At 37.7% G+C, this 16604-nt stretch overlaps 2 protein-coding genes across 4 annotated transcripts in view; one reads left to right on the top strand and one right to left on the bottom strand.

Annotated features, from left to right (window-relative positions):
- Window positions 1-1729: 1729 nt before the first annotated feature.
- On the bottom strand, window positions 1730-14405 carry AKNAD1 (AKNA domain containing 1). Its single transcript, XM_050900902.1, has 16 exons — window positions 14350-14405; window positions 12668-13828; window positions 11462-11591; window positions 11213-11364; window positions 11042-11101; window positions 10413-10546; window positions 9924-10059; window positions 9086-9249; window positions 8457-8550; window positions 7751-7854; window positions 6305-6390; window positions 4664-4786; window positions 4467-4577; window positions 3477-3558; window positions 2491-2638; window positions 1730-1851 (listed from the first exon to the last, which is right to left on the bottom strand). The coding sequence occupies exons 2-16, from the start codon at window positions 13799-13801 to the stop codon at window positions 1732-1734; spliced, it is 2778 nt and encodes a 925-aa protein (XP_050756859.1). The 5' UTR covers window positions 13802-13828; window positions 14350-14405; the 3' UTR covers window positions 1730-1731.
- A 666-nt stretch (window positions 14406-15071) lies between these two features.
- GPSM2 (G protein signaling modulator 2) overlaps window positions 15072-16604 on the top strand; it is a 31589-nt gene continuing 30056 nt past the window's right edge. For 2 of the 3 annotated variants that reach the window (XM_050901358.1, XM_050901356.1), the window contains exon 1: window positions 15072-15103. The gene's annotated coding sequence lies outside the window, so the exon portion shown is untranslated. The remainder of the gene's footprint in view (window positions 15104-16604) is intronic. The other variant, XM_050901357.1, reaches the window with a different exon arrangement.

Genomic DNA, 16604 nt, shown 5'->3' with positions numbered 1-16604 from the left:
CTTGAAAAAATCATGTTAGTGTGCAGACTGAAGAGACAGACATGTTACCTTCCTATTCAGTGTGTGAAGTAACACGTGAAACTTGCAGTTGTGAAATTCAAAACAAAAGGACCTTTAGCATCTGAGACATCATGCAGTAATGACATGCTTTAAATTGTTACATGAGGGGAAAAAACCTCAACATACATGAGAGAAAAATCTTTATACGGCTATTAAATACAAAGATATTACTGCTGATTTGGAAGGACTCTGAGCTTTCAGTTTGCCAGAGAATGTTCTGAGGAAATGTCACTATGTGCTTGTCTTATTAAATATGTTCTTTCTTAGGCATTTGCTGTCAGGCCCAGGCCAGCAGGTTCAGACAGTGACCCAGAATAAACAAAAGGTCTGGCTGTTCTTGTGGTGTGGAAAGATTTCTACGGAAGAGATTAATCTTTTTTACTGGATCTAGGAAGCCTACAGCAATTATTTCAACTATTAAGTTCATTTGCAAAGTAATAACAGGGACATTCCAAACATTAACCTAGTACAGGGGAGTGAGCCTTTCACTATCCTGTGCTGTTGTCTTAAGCTAAATAAAGCAAAAACACGGATAACAAGCAGAGGCAAATCGAGTTATAAGTGTATACAGTAAGAGCCTAAGGGCGAAAAGAAAGATTAATGGTATTGGCTGTGAAGTGTGGAAGAAGCCCTGAAAAAAGCCATTGACTCAGGCTAGTAAATCAGTGGTACACAGCAGCAAGTTTAGCTATTGCTGCTTGCGTGAACAGAGTATGGGTTATCTCTGTATCTGTCAACTGATGAAACCACTCAGGTTTGCCTGAAAATGACTGTCCTTTTTAAGCAATGCACTGTCACTTCTAAGTTGATTTCCATCAGTCCCTATATACTTTGGATTGCTTCACTGAATAGCATCCCTGATAATAGAAGGCTGTTAAATGTCTGCTTGCTTTTAATCACTGCAGTTAAATGGATTTCAGAAGGAAAATAATAGAGGACTTTTCTTGGCCCGCTGTTTTTCTACAGTATTTTAAAATTTTCCTACTTACCATCAGCTAAAATCTCAAAGCCAGATATATCTGACAAGGTAAGGACACCACATTGAAGAAACAGACAATTTAATTGTTAGGAATACATAAACAACAAATGGTATTACTCAGTTACTGAGACATGCAAGGAAGTATCTTAAAAACAAACAACTCTCAATGTAGGGCACTCTGAAAACAAAAGAATTACCAATGTTAACTATGACTTGGTATGTTAGCATGATGCTTATAGATGTCTTGGGTGCAGAGGCTGTTTCCCTTTGTGCTAAGCAGCTGCTGTTAAGGTGTGGGAAAAAAAATATATGTAGTAATGACTGAGATTTATTCTCCTGTTTGGGGGTGGGGGGAAATCAAAAGCCAAAAGTTAACTTTGCTTGTTTAAGCCAGTTTTTATTAAGCTGTCTTAAGTGAATGCTTAGAGAAGGTAGCTGTACGCAGTAATGGGGATTAGCCAACATACTAAAGACTTTCAGTAGAATTACTAATTTTTTTCCAGTTCTGAGACCGAGTGTAAACATGTGGAATACCAATATACTCTGGTTTGGTTTAGTACTGATAGTTACAGAACAGCTGGCAAAGTCAGCTAGCTGACTTTCTGATCTTTGTATTTATCATTTTATATTTGCAGAGGTACTGACACTTCAGTATCAACTAGCAAAACAATATAGCATTTGAAACTGGGTAATTAAAGCTGTTTTCTTTTAACTTTAGCTAGATCTTCTGAAACTGCTCGTACCATTCGTTCTGTAGCTTTCTTCAAACTGTTTGCTGTCTGTATAGCATGATCCAGAGTAGAACTCAAAATCTGTTGGGAATAATAAAATATAGCCTTGTTAATACTGAAGGCAAATGTTTACATAGGTATAGAATAGAAAGTGATGTTTAATTAAAGTTCTGTGTAGGATTTTCACTCTGAATACATGTTGAGAAGTAAAAATTCTGAGTCATGTGATAGACCGCTCCAGGATTCAAGTTGGAAGTATCTGTTATTTATTTCTCTCTTTGATTGTGTAATCCTTTGAACTGAGGGATATTTCCACCTTTCTAAAGCAGGAGCCCCAGTGTGGTGCATGTTTGTGGTATTAAGGTTTTCTTTTGGTTTTGATAGTGGTTTGTATCGCTAGGGTGACGTTCTTTGTTTCAGTATATGAAACATAATTCCAGAGGTAAGAGCCAGTGCTCCTTTTCTGTCCCTTTCACCATTTATACAGGGACTAAGTTGCATAAAAAGTCTGTAACATACTCATATGAAGTAATATACTAATACATAAGCTAAAATACTTGGGTTTTTAACTCCCTCCTGTCTTATCCTCAAATGGACTAGACATGCTTAGATTGTAATAATCAGCTTGCTAAGAATGGGATGTTCAACAGTGCCATGACGTGGGGATGTACTCTTCCCGAGATAGTTGTGTGGCTTTTAATTTTCACTCTAAAGTCTTACATTTGTATTGGAATCATTGGCATTTCTGTTTCTGATGTTGATTGCAGATTTGCTTTGGGCAGACTTCTTGCTGGGTAAGTATTGATGTGAAAGTATAATTTTATCATATGTGCTTGAATAGGAGGTTTTGGCAGCCTCAAAATTTTGCCTAAAGGTAAGATATATAGAATAAAATACAAACAATTTTAGTAAGCAAAAAAATTTCTGAACTATGCATTAAATATATACACCTTGATAGCATACTCAGTTGCAAGTTAATTTTACAGTGAGTGGAAGTTTTAATTTAATTGTAAAACACAGTCCATCATAATTTGTTACATCTGTATTGCAGTAAGACACAAAACATTCCAGAATGCAGAGTCAGGGAATCTCTCGTAATAGCATCACATTCTTGGTGCTGTAACCTCCTCTTACAGAGTGGTCTATGCCATTGATCCTCAAGTGCAGCTGCTGTACTTCCAGGCAATTACTGCTATTGAGTAATGCTGTCAAAAAATATGGTAACAAAACTTGTCTGAGTTGCAGTCTAGTCTGTGCTACAGTTAAGAATCCACTTTACTTCTCAGACTCCCAGTGTAATTTAATGTTAACAACAGTTAAAAGTAGGACTGTTACTTATAACGAAATAGTTGGTAGCAAACAGAATTGCATCTTAAATAATACAGACCTGCTTTTGAATCTGTGAATGGGAACATCCTCTTAATAAAGTGAGGTGGTTTTTTTTTTTACTACTAAATGTGTTGGCTAAAGAAGGCAGGTGTTTACTCTTCATTAAATTAGATTGAAGAACTACTCTAAGAATTATTTACACTTGGTCTTAGGGTAAGTATTTTAATTTCACTAATGAGTAAAATTCTAATATACAGCATGCACCACAAAAGATAAAACATTCCTCCTGCTTATGATACTGCTGAGTTTTTTCCATGCTGAATCCTTCAACAATGGCATATTCTGTTGTACTACATACAGTTATTGCTACGGCTTACCTTTCAGAAAGTCTGTTTACAAGTTCATGTGGCTGTTTATTTTTTTGAGCCTTTTGAGTGGAGATTCTCTTCTGTGAATAAGCTGGAGTTGTTGAGGCCATGTTTAAAACGAAAGCAAAAAAAAAAATTTCTATGTATTTAACATCTTTCTCTATTTAGCATAAATAAAAAAATCAAGTAACTATCACTGCTGAGTAAAACTTGAATATGTTTAAGACTTTTTGTAAATGAGGACAGATTAACCTTTTTGGGTTTGCTGTTGAATTTAGTTCTGTGGCAAATGGTATGCAGATTTATATTCAATTTTATACAGTGAAAGACTGCAGGGAGAAAGTGTAGAATAATCAGACTCGGATAATCCTAATAATTACATGAATACTACTTACAGTTTTACAGTACTTATATAGAGAAGTAGCTAATTTATACTTTCTTCCTACTGTTGAAAATTTATATTTTTCTGCATGCAATTTATTCCTACAGTATAGAGAGAGGAGTCTGAGATAAGTGACTTCAAAAGCTTGATCTTCAACATTTTTTTTTTTTTAGTTTTTTTTAAATTAGGCTTTCCTTGACTTTGCATGTCACACAATTTGAGTGTAGAGCTGGAATTTTCTGTAGTACTTGTTTACACTATATTACGTAACAGCTAGCACTGAAAAAGTTGGCACAGTAATGCTGAATTTTAATATTCTTCCATGTAGCACTGCAAAGTGAGATATTCCTGTCATAAATGAAATATGGAAGGGACTCCTCTCAGAAAGAATCAGAGAAGGTTAAAGCTGTTGTGCACGGGGATTAAACTTGGCCAGATGAGTAAAAGTTGGATTTGCTGACCTTGCTCTACAGGATCTATACGCATCCACTGCTTAGCTACAGCGCTACCGATTGCTTATACTAAATAAAATTTGGCCTGATATGTGCAGTGCGGCTTTCCACCCCTTAAAATCTAGCCTGTGATTGGTAATTATTTCAGTAACACATCATACTTACAGGATAAACCAGAACTTTTATTTCTACATAGGGTACAAGACTGAACAGACTCTTGGTAATTCCTGAGTTTAAATTGATCTCTGCTTCCTCTAGGGCATCTGCATCTAGGTCCTGAAAACAAAGACATGTTGTTTAGAAAAACAAACACTAAAACCAATATTTTTGTGTAGATTTCAATATTTTTGCAATCATTATACCTTTTCTCTCTCCACATAATCTTGTATCGAATGTTTTGTAACTTTCAGTCTCACAGTTCACAAGTTCCTTGCTTTGTGAATCATTGTAAGAATCATAGGCTGAGATGTCTTCTGAATTGCTGCCTAAAATCCCAAAAATACATTAAAAAGGTCTGAAATATTAGAAATTTTGGCCTGTGTACCTAGGTAATTACTTGGCTTTCAGCACCGTAATTTCTGAGCCCTTCGCTACCATTAACACTACTACAATTTGAAGTACTTTTTCCTCCATTTTACAGGTGGGGATTGAACTTTAAAGATTGGCTTTCAGCCCTGACTGTAAGCCTCAAATGGAGGATTTTTTTGGTGGTGTTTTTTTTCTAGTTGCAGAATTGTTTTTCAAAAAAAAATTAAGCTCTCCCATCTCCCTGTCCTTAGGTTCTTGTTTTGAAGGTTAAAATTCCTACAAGTTGAAGTGTTATGAAAACAGTGCAGCCTAAGAGGAATGTGACAAGAGAATTTGGGAGGATCTAGTATGGCACTGCTTTAGCTATTGCACAAACCAGTACTAACAATAATGGCCCCAATGTATTACATTAAAGTGAAAGGATATCACAGAGAAGCCAAGGACAAAAGGTAGACCAAAGGTAAGAGTAACTTACATATTCAGACTTAAAACTGAATCCAGGACAGCTCATGCTATTCTTTTTTAGTTGCTGGGTACTAACAGCTTCAGAGTATTCTGCAGTGGAAAGATAAAATTGGGATGCCCTAAGAGAAACAAATGCTGACAGATTCTCAGTGAACCTCCAAGAGCTAGAGTCTTGGATGACTTGACAGCTGACTTAACTAGCTCACAGTAGCCTGTGTGGGCTCCTAGTTTGGATTCAGTGAAGTTGTATTATTAGGAGCTGCACTAAGGAGGAGAATATTTCCAGTCTGTCAACCCTGAATGGATCAAAGATTTAGGAAAACTTTTTTCCTTTGTTTTCATGCAGAATAAGAAAGTTGAATCCAAAAACTAAAAGTGGAAGTACTGATACAAAATGTTTCAGTCACCAAGTTTGGAATCTCCTTCTAGGACATGAAATAAATGCACATGATAAGGAGAAAAAGCAAAATCAGAGCATTGTGTGCACTGTTATGCTTTTGAAAATGTTAGTAGTAGTAGTATTTGGAAACTTATCTAAAAAGATGAATTAGAATTATAGAGTAATTCAGGTTTGATAGGACTTCTGGAGATCGTCTGGCCCAATCCCCTCTCAAAGCAGGACTAACTTAAATGAAGTTGCTTAGGACCCTGTCCAGTTGAGTTTTGAATATCTGTGAGGATGGAGATGCCACAGCCTCTCTAGGGCAGACCATTTCAATGTTTGACTAGACCCTGAGTTAAAACTCTTTTGCTCATATCTAACTGGAAATTCTGTTACAGCTTGTCTATTGCCTCTTGGTCTGTCACTGAGACTGCCACAGTGAATTTGACTTGGTGTCCTCTTTAGTCTCCTTTTATTCTTAGTGTCTTGTGCTGTGCTAAGCATTAACATCTGTTAAAACTACAAAACAAGTTTCATGCTGCTGAGATGTGACAGGAAGGTATTTCTTAACATGATTCAATAGTAGGTATAAGCACAATTCTGACCTTTGTATGGCATCGCTACTTACTCAGGTTGGTATCTGATAAATCAGTTGGTTTTCTCTGAATGAAGAGTGAACATGTTCCAGTCTTCCTTTCCTGGATGTTTATATTTCTTTGAGCATGAAAACAATGATATATTATTTGTATCTTAATACTTTTATGATGACCCTTATAAGCATATTATATTAATGTTTGACCACTTCTTAGTTGAGGAGAAATCAGATTTACTCATAGAAGGAACTCTGCCTGTATCAATTATCTGAAAAGGTGGTAAGTAGAAGCTTAAATTAAAAATTAACCAATTGCGAAATAATGACCCCTTTAAAGGACACATTCTGACAAAAGGACCCTGACTTACCAGAGCTGTTAAAAATGCTTAAAAGTAGAGGTCTTGATAATCGCATCTTTGAATAGCAAAGTAGTATGAAATCCTATGTATTTACATATGTGTTCACATACACTGCATCAAAATATTATCAATGGTAAGGATGATACAGTTTCTTAGTAACTGAGTAACTTTGAGCATTTAAGGCTTTCATTTTACTGCCTTTAGATAATTAGAGGAATATTTGGGATGTACCTTCTGACAGAACAAGAACAAAGTTCCTTGTTTGCGTTATTTGACATGTATTTTCAACTTAGGGCATACGGTATCATATTTATTTGGAAAATTTTCCAACTATTCATGAAAATAATGATCAGAAGATTGACCTAACTTTCTTTAAATGACAGGGGGAAAAAATGGAAGCTAGCTGAATTTTACTAGATAAATATTCACATCTACTCTGTAAAATAATCTGAGAGCATATTTAGATGAATATTATTGTGTTCTACGCTGCATGTATTATAAGATCTAGCTTTGGATAGAGATTTCATTTGCCAACATTTCAAACTCCAAAATAACCCATGTAGAATTATTTTATCATGCTGACGTTTCTGTAAGTGAAACTTTACAGATTGACCCTTACACTTGAAATATATGCAGATATATCAATATGCTCTCCTTCCAGGCCTACCAGAGGAGTTCATGACCACGGTAACTTCAAATATTTTTCATTGCTGAGCACTTTGCAATCATCCCAATTCGGGATGCTGACATGCATCGCTGAATAGAGAACAAAGACAAAGCTGCTTCTCTTAATACACTACTAAAATAACTCTGTGCCATTTAAGCACCATAAACCTTATACTGGTCCACTGAGATGGGCTACTTAGTAATAAGAATATAATCCTCTCTTTAATTTGATGGGAGTTTTGCCATTTCTCTGATCATCTGGTATATCACATACCTTATGTGATTAACTGGTGATAAACTTGAAAACACATCATCCTCTCATTTATATGTATTAAAGACATTATTCAGTGTTTCATGCAGAGTCCAGTATAGAGACTTATCAGTGTACATGATGTATCTGTTCACTTAGCTGTAGAAAACCATGTCTATGACTAGCCAAAATAGGTAATACACTTACCCTTTCATACTTTCTTCATCAGCATTAAATTTTTGACTTAATGTACCCTGACTATGGGATGCAAGACCTTCAGCAGCGTATTTTTCCTCAGGTGAAAGCACTCTCTGTTGCACCCAGAAGGCAAAACAAATTTATATATGATTGTTTATATTACTGTGTAACTATTATGTATCAAACAGGATAGTGTTAACAGTGGCATCATTTGCATATCGCTTCTATATTGCTTTTAGTTGCCATCAACTCTACAATTTGATTTATCTATTTACAATTCTAACTGTAGAGCAGACTGGACAAAATATGAGCCCTTTTTCATCTGTGAAGTCGGAATTCAAGACAGGTTTTCATGTTGCTTTGAGAAGGATTAGTATACATTAATTTCTCTTAATGCCTTAAAATTAAATATTTTTGTAGGCAAGCAATTGCTTGTAGGTTTTTGCTCTCTGAACAAATAATAAAGGCAGGCTAGTAAACACAGTTAAGTCTTTCCTGAGAGAAGCAAACTTTATCACAGATTTTTAAAAATGTTTGAGTGTCCTTAAATTTCTCCTTTGGAAACCAATTCAGCAATGTTATGATATGCTGTAGTATCTCAAAAGCTGAGCCATCATGCTGTGCAAAAACTGAAGAGAAAAATGTTGTGTGATCTCAAAGCTGAGTAAGATAATCTAAATTTAAAAAAAAGTGAATATGGAAACAGATTTCATACCATTATGTTGGAAGAAAGCTTGTTTGCTAGCAGACCTCCTTTTCCCAGAGGCTCTGTTTCTCTTCTGGAAGTTGATTCAGCTCTCTTTTGTAACCTTAATTGGTTAAGGGGAAACCATTTATTTTATTTTTCTAATCTCATTGAGATCATTAACACCTATGAAATACTCCCCAGGAGGGCAGAGATGGTATCTAGAATTGTTTCACAAAGTGTTGATGGCTAATTACGTAAATATCTGCATCCCTCCTTTTTCTTGTTTAATTAAAAATACTACACAAATATTGGCAAATAATTTTTTTACTGGCACTGTACTTTGACTAGTCATTCACATCCTGAATTTGTGTGGTTGCAATGAATTTTATACAGAGGTATGATTTAACTCCTAGTGAAACTGATGGTAGTGTTTTGGCTTCAGGAAATACTTTGAGGTCCGTAAGACCCAGAAGGTAGGAATGCCAGGCTGGAAGGAATTCTTGGGTATGTAGTTATAGAATTCTGTAAAAGTTTTATTCTGGAAGCATTCACATTGCTTTCAGAGATTCCAGACATCCCAATTTTCTATATTCAGCAAATAATTTTAGGTAATTTTTTATAAAAACTTCAATAGCTGTTTAAAAGTTTTCACTTACATGTGAAGACAAAGATTGCACTTGTTGCCTTCTAAAGAAAATTGATTTGTCTGCGGGATTACATCAGTTGTCTGACTCTCTTTTCCCTCATGGTTCTTGTGAAGAAATGCAGTTTCAATACGTCTTCTTTCTGGAGGATCAGCCACGCTTGAAACTACTGAGCTCTGTACAAAGTAACCATAGCATAGATATATGTAGATATATGTAGTATGTGGTCATTGCATTGCAAGTACATGACTTCTACCAGCCAGCATTTTCTGAGTGTCTCTAACTTGGGATTCGAAGAAAAATGTTTTCTAAAACATTGACTATGAAAGCATTTGGTGATGCTTATCTCTACATTTGTAGAAGGCTGTAAGATTTTTTTTTTTTGTGCACTTAAGCTCCAGGACAAAATATTACCATACTTAGCAGTAAACTCAATTTTCTGTAGCACAATAATGTTTGGTCTTCTAGTAATTCTGCAGTTTAAGAATCTTGGACAAAAGTAGTAATATTTCTTCCAGCTAAATGATAGTGATTAATTCCCCAAAACAAAGACAGCTTTGTGAAAGTTAAAGTAGCTGCTTATATTTTCTTACTCTGAAATAAATGCTTTTGAAGCTGGGATTAAGAATATTCAGTGTAGCTGTGTTTTTATACTTAGGTTTCTGTTATAATTAATGAAACAGGAAGTTAATATTTCATGAAAAAAACATTGAAGTAAGATTCTATCTAAAAGCGTCATGCTTTTATTAGAGGAGAACATACAATAGTACAACCACACTGAGGTTCTTGAGACTTGCATCAGTAAAACAGCGTAACTGTCACCTCTAAATACTAAAACTCACTGAGTTACCTCACAAAGAGAATATGATGAATGGGTGGATTCATAGGAAGTAAACAAAGACGACCAGTTGCGTTTGCTGTCATCTGTTTGTTCCTGAATGTCTTCAAGCAGCATGCCAAGTCTAAATATTTCCCCTTCCACCTTTCTAAACCCAATTGCAATACACAGTTAGTGAAACCTGTATAAACTGATATTTCATTTCTTACTGTAATAACCATATTGGGCATTGCAGTACATGTCCCATAGGAAAAAAATAAAATTAATGGAGTTCAGAGTCCCTTTTCAGTACTTGAATTAATCAATTAGATATCCTAATTATAACTAGGATATGTAAAGCCCAAGATGAATTTAGGCGAAATCACTTCTAGCTTACCACATAGAACATTAAGATAATGTTTTCGGTTCGGACAAATTCTAATAGGTAAATAAAGTAATGGTTGTAAGACACTCAAAATATGGAAAATATACTCATGTACTGCTTAGCACCGATCTTCTAACCTGTCAGGATCAAACTCTCCAACGCTGATAGACTCGTCCTTGTAGTTCTGCAGCTGTAAATTACGGTGCTCTTCTCTGGCTGTTAAGTAATTCCTTTCCAAGGCATGAAGGTATCTTTTCAATTGATTTAATGCCTTCACCAATAAGAAATAATTCAATCGCAAATGTCATTATCATTTAGCAAGCCATAGTGATAGCTACTTAGGCTATGTAAGCCAGATGTTATTTGTGGTGATGTTGGTAAGAATTTTGGTACTGTTCTGAATTGGAACAGGACTGCATCTTGTATGTCCACCTAGTACTCTGTGCTCTATTATGTACAAGTAAAATATTAAACCATGACTTCTAAACTGATACCCTACATGTCAAAATTCATACCTTATATGGCAACTTAAGGCCTCTCACTAATAGTTTTGAGTTGTAATCCTTAAAACAGATTTAAGAATTCAGCCACCCACTGAACACCTTCATTTTTGCCTCTTAAACTCATAATTTCAGTCTGAGATTGAGAAAAAGAGTATTTTTAAACGTCTGTTTGAAGAAAACATGGAGTATCTTGCTGGAAAATGGTGAGTCTACAGCTGTTTTAAGTGCATTTCAGATAACTGGAAATACATAAATTAATTTACCAGATAGTTGTCTTGTAAAAGGAATGTCTCCTGGGTCATATGCTTAGAGAAGTCTTCTACCTTCAAGACAAAATATTAGACTTTTATTTGGGATTTTTAAAAATGACTATGCCAAATGAATATAGAATTTGAGCATCAGTGCAAAGTATATATTGAAACAGAGCTCTTTACTTTCTTTATCAGTTGATCTGTCTGATCCTTTAGTATCTGAGACATCTGTTCCCCTAGTGTTAGTTCTGGCAGTAAATTAGAAGGATGTAGACAGTGTGCTTCTGCTGTACCAGCTGCTGGTAATGCTGATGCTGTTGTTCCACACTGTAATCCTACATAATACAAGATAAGATCAATCAATTGGAATTCCTACCCAAAAGTGCTATCAAATTACATAGTCACTCGCATAGTTACTGTAATTTTATTTACTTGCTTCAGACAAACCATTTGTAGATTGTATAGGGATAGGAGCATGTAATGTAAAGACTCCAGAGGATGTCCCAGTGTCTCCTGAGTAAATGGCAATGCTGGGATTTGGAAAATCTGACTGAGGAAGAACCTGTTAAAATGAGAACTTTGGTTATAGAAACAATGTATAAGAATACTTGTGGACATAAAAAATTCAGAAATAACTCAAAATACATAGGACAACTTATTAATATTAATGAAATGTTTATTATAACAATACCATATAATTTTTTGTGTTTATAGTTTGATATATGTATAGTGTCTCATTGTATAAATACTTCAATACTTCAACTTCATGTTGTAAAAAATCTAAAGAGGATTTGTATAAATGGGAAGTACAATATTCAGGTGACAAAATAGTTTTTGGGAATATTCATAGTCCTAGAGATAAAGGAGAATGAATTAAAAAAAAAAAAAAAATCTAATTTGAGAGATTTACCTTAGGATTCAATCTCAGATGGTCAATAGGATTCTGGGTGTCAGCATGCTGTGTCAGCATCTTGTTTGCAGCCAGGAAATAATAGGGAAAACTATTAAAACTTGTTACATCTCGAATGATTTACTAAGGTATAAATCTAGGAACTGACTTAAGCATCTGTCTAGCTCTGAGTGAACTCGATGGCAGGGCATGAAATTGAGAAGTGATCATCTAATTACTGACAAACTTTAAAAGAAATTTACGACAATAAGAGAAATATTGTTGTCAAACAAGTCCTTTAAAAAGAATTGACTTGTCAATAAATACCAATAGAAATAGTTGAAGAGTGTTAAGATGTGAAAAAAGATGTCTTTAAAATAAACAGAGGCACAGTATAAAAATATATTTTTAAGAAAAACTTTAAAGTACTTTAGGTGAATTTGAATATTTACATATAATACTAGAAATAACAATTTATAGTAAATTTCCTAATGATTTGATAGGATGCTTTATAATCGCAAATAATACTCCAGAGTATCATTAAATATTTGGTAATGAAAAGTCCATACAAATTCAGTACTACAGAATTTTATTTGTGAAAGCAATGTTGACTAAAGTGATATACTTGCTGACACCTATAGACTGCCTGCATGAACTAGTCATGTTAGATTTTACTGGACACAGAGTATCTTCTTATGGTAAACCACTCTCTACCAAGTAGTAAGAATTTCTTAAAACATCTTAATTACCTCTAGCTGTTGCAACAGTTCTGGAATGCTCATTTCTTCTTGATTCTCTACTTCAGCAGAATTGAAATAGTTCTTATTTTCTAGAATGTTGTTCACAATTACTGATTTACTTAGCAAAATAGGGAAGGATTTTGCTCTTTCAATTGTAGGAACTGAGTTAACATTGTCACTTCTTTTTGGTACTTTAACTTCTGAAGCAACTTTGGAGAAGTCAGGAAGGCAATAGTGAGCTTGACCTTGGCCATATTTGAGCTCATGAGGTGAAACTGTTTTCTTAAACAGGGTACGCTCTTCTTTCATGTTTTGAAAGATGTGTGTATCTTCATTCTCATTAATCAATTGTGAATTTTCTTGTCTGTACCCACACTTATCAGTAGAAGAAATAGGTTTCTTTGAAATGCATATATTTTCATTTAGCAAATTTTGATTTTTATCACCAGTGTTTACTTCCTTGTGCTTTTCTAAGTGACGTTCTTCAAAGTTAGTTGCCCATTGTTGATGCACTAAAGGGCCTTCAACATGTTCTGAAGGCTCAGGTTTGTTCACAGTTTCATCGATACTTTCAGTAAAGGATGTTTCTGGTATTGTCTCACATTCAATTAACTGGCATGTGCTTATTAACCCTCCCTTAGAAAAATGACGCAAAAGGACGCTGGACATTTTTGAGTGAGTGAGATGTTCTTTGCTATCTGGTTTGCTAAAACTACCAACTGGTAATTCCTTCTTAAAGGAAGCTTCACTTCCAGGCTTTTCAACTGAAATTCCTGTTGTCCCTATGGCATCTCTATGGTGACTGGAGAATTCGTCAGGCTGTGGATGAGTTTCATAATTTGCTGTTGCTTTTATGTTTTTGTTATCTTCAGAACAGGCTAATTTTAAAATACCAGAAATATCTTTTGTACAAGTACAGTCACTCAAATTATCTGAATTACTATTGTATTTACAGGTTATTCCTACATCTCCATCATAAGGTAAGTCATCTTGTTCCTCATCAGTTGCATCTGTGATACAGCCTAATTCATCTGAAAATGAACTGTTCATTTGGGTTTTCATCCAGTCTGGTTTGCACTTTTTTGTAGTCTCCATATCCAGTTTATGTAGAATATAAACACCATTGCTTCTGCAATTTTGCATAGAGCTTATTATTGCATGGATGAAAATCTGTAATGTATGAGTAATAATTATTTTATACTTAAATACATTTGAGAATAAGATCTACTTGTGTCTTGTACCTACTGTAGGTTTTTTAGAACCATCCCCCTGACATGGATGTTTTCATATTTACAGTAGTGTAAGTCTAGATTAACTACTAGAGGAAATAGAAAGAATTAATGCCAAAAGTGTCAGGGAAAAGGAGAATTGAACTGTCCTTGCTCACTAATCCCTCTGTAATATTATAGACAAAACTTGGTAGCAGTGGTACTAGAATTCAGCTTCAGTTAAAAAAAAAAGTAATAAAATACAATTTCTCACACTTTACCTCCCCACCATAAAACATTTCTTCAGCTTCTGCACCACAGAAAAATCACTGCGCTTTTTGCAATTTATTTCTCACCCTATTTCATCAGATAAAATGCAATGAATTAATATGATATTGAAGTAATGTACAGTCCTGTCAGCTTCATGAAACACATCGTTTCACCTTATCTGCAGTCACTATAAGCAGAAAGAACCGAACTTACAGCATCAGCTTCCTATAAGCGATAGTATAGCTGCGCGGCTGTGCTTTTTCGTTCTCTGGGGAAGAGAAGTTGTGCTGCAGCGGCCCAGCCGCTGCTGCTTTCATTAAAACTCCTCCTTCCGAGGAACTGTGTTTTGCTGAGGCGGGTTTGGGATCAACTGGAGTTACACACCTCTCGGAACGCGAACGAGCGCTGGTCCGCGCAGCCGTGCGGGTGGCGTTACAGGGCCCGCCAGGTGTGCGGCGGGAGCGGCGCTGCCGCGGTGTCCGCTTACACGCCGGTGTCCGCTTACACCCGAGCGGGCTGCCGGTACAGCCGGGCGGGCCGTGCCCCCGGGCGGGGCGGGAGGCACCGTTCCCCGCCGGGCGAGGGGGAGCGGCGCGAACGGCGGGCAGGTGCTGTGGCGGCTGCGCGGCTCCCGCCTTGGCCCGCCCCGCCCCTCAGGGAGGTGCCCCGCCCGCCACCTGGGCCAGCCCCTCCCTCCTTCCCCATTGGTCCGTATGAATGATGCGGCTTTCCGGCGGCGGGGCGGAGCGTGCGCAGACCCCGGCGGCGGCGAGCCGTTGGCCCCTTGGCCTGTGGGGGGAGGGCGGCGCCGGCGGGGAGGGCGGGCGCGCGGGGATTGGTGGGTTCGAAGAGCGGCTGCGCGTGGGCGGGCGCCGCCCCGCGCTCCGCGCTGCGGCGATCGCTGTGGGAGCTGCTCCGGCACCGGGGGTGCGCCCGTCCCTCAGCCCGCGGCCGCGCCGGCACCCAGGTGAGGCGCGGCCCCGGGCGGGAAGGGGCGCCGGGAGGCCCAGTCGCTCGCCGCGAAGCCGGCGGCGGCTGGGGCGGGGGTCGCGTCGCGGGCGCCGCGGCGAGCGCTGGATGCCACGAAGGGGGCCTTTGCGGCGGCAGCCGCCGTGTCGCGCGGGGCCGCCTGGCCCCGGTGGGACCGCCGGGTCCCGCCACCGCCGCCTGTCAGCACCTGCTGCCGCGCCGCGGTCAGGCGGCTCCGGCGGCACCGCCAGCTTCTCCGGTCCCGGCTTCGCAAGGCTGCAGCGGCCTTTATCGCAGAGCCGTCTTTGAGCGGCCTGATGTGTTGGCGAATAAACTTACCGTATAGTCAGCTTTGGAAGGCTGCTGTTTGTGTCTGAAGTCCGGTATTTTGACTTGAAGTGGTACTTCTGGCGGTCGTCGGCCTCACTTCTTTGGAAACAAAAGCAAGGCGTACTTATCCAGCCAGCCGTTATCGGTTGTGTATCGCTGAGAGATCACCCTTGTTTCTCTCAAGCGAGTTAGTAGCAAAAAGGCATTACATCAGGTATCTTTAATCAGGTGTGCTGTGCTTAACAAGATAGATAAGGATGATAAATAGTGAATAAAATTTGAAGGGGGAATGAAGCAGGCTATTAATATAACAGGAACCAAAAGACCTGCAAACATACTGTAAAGAGTGAAGTATACAGGGAACAAGCTCTAAACTCTTCAAGACTTTGAGTTAGACATTATGTTGTGGCATATCTAAACTCAAATTATACCATACCTAGTCTTATTTATCCACTAGACTGTAGCCTTTGCTAGTCTAGTTCTTCCCCTTCTTTTGCTTATTCAGTTTTTGAACAGAGGAGCGTAGTTAATCAGGAATTCTTCTTTATCCCTTTATTGACCTAACTGCAAAGACAGAAATTGTACCCCACCTTGAAGTTGTGTCCTTTCTTCTGCTTTAGGAGCTTTTTCAGCCTAATGTGCTGTTCCTGTTAGATTCTTGCCAGCAGGCTGCAGGGTGCATGCATCCTGGGTTGCCATGGAGAGCTGCACAACCATCTCAGAATTTAGAAGAATGTGCTGTCTTGCACTTCAAAAAGATCAGTTAAAAGATTCTAGTCTCTCCTTAAATTTTGTCTGAAAACTTTATACCTTTTCTTTAAGTCATAATTTTATTAGAGCTGAAAATGTCAGCAAAAAGGTCGTCCTCACGATGCAGTCCTTCTAAATTCTTTGCTTATATGTTTTTATTGTGTGTTTAAACTAATTTGTAGGCCTGTACCAGTGTTCCTTCTTACTAGTTCCATTAATGGTTACCTAGACGTTTGAACTGTGGTTATGCATCCCTCTTCGGCGGGAAGGACTTTATACTTTCAGTTACTTCCGTATAAAACTAAGACAAAACTTACCTGAAACTCAAGACAGCTTTATTGGACTAGAAGAAACCTATGTGGGTCTTGTCTGTTGCTTTATTTAAAATGCTGTTATGTAAATGCTCTTGTAACTCTTTC

Source organism: Gymnogyps californianus, chromosome 8 (genome assembly GCF_018139145.2).
Source record: "Gymnogyps californianus isolate 813 chromosome 8, ASM1813914v2, whole genome shotgun sequence".
In the NCBI taxonomy this organism is placed as follows: domain Eukaryota; kingdom Metazoa; phylum Chordata; class Aves; order Accipitriformes; family Cathartidae; genus Gymnogyps; species Gymnogyps californianus.
This window is presented reverse-complemented; position numbering and strand designations above follow the sequence as displayed.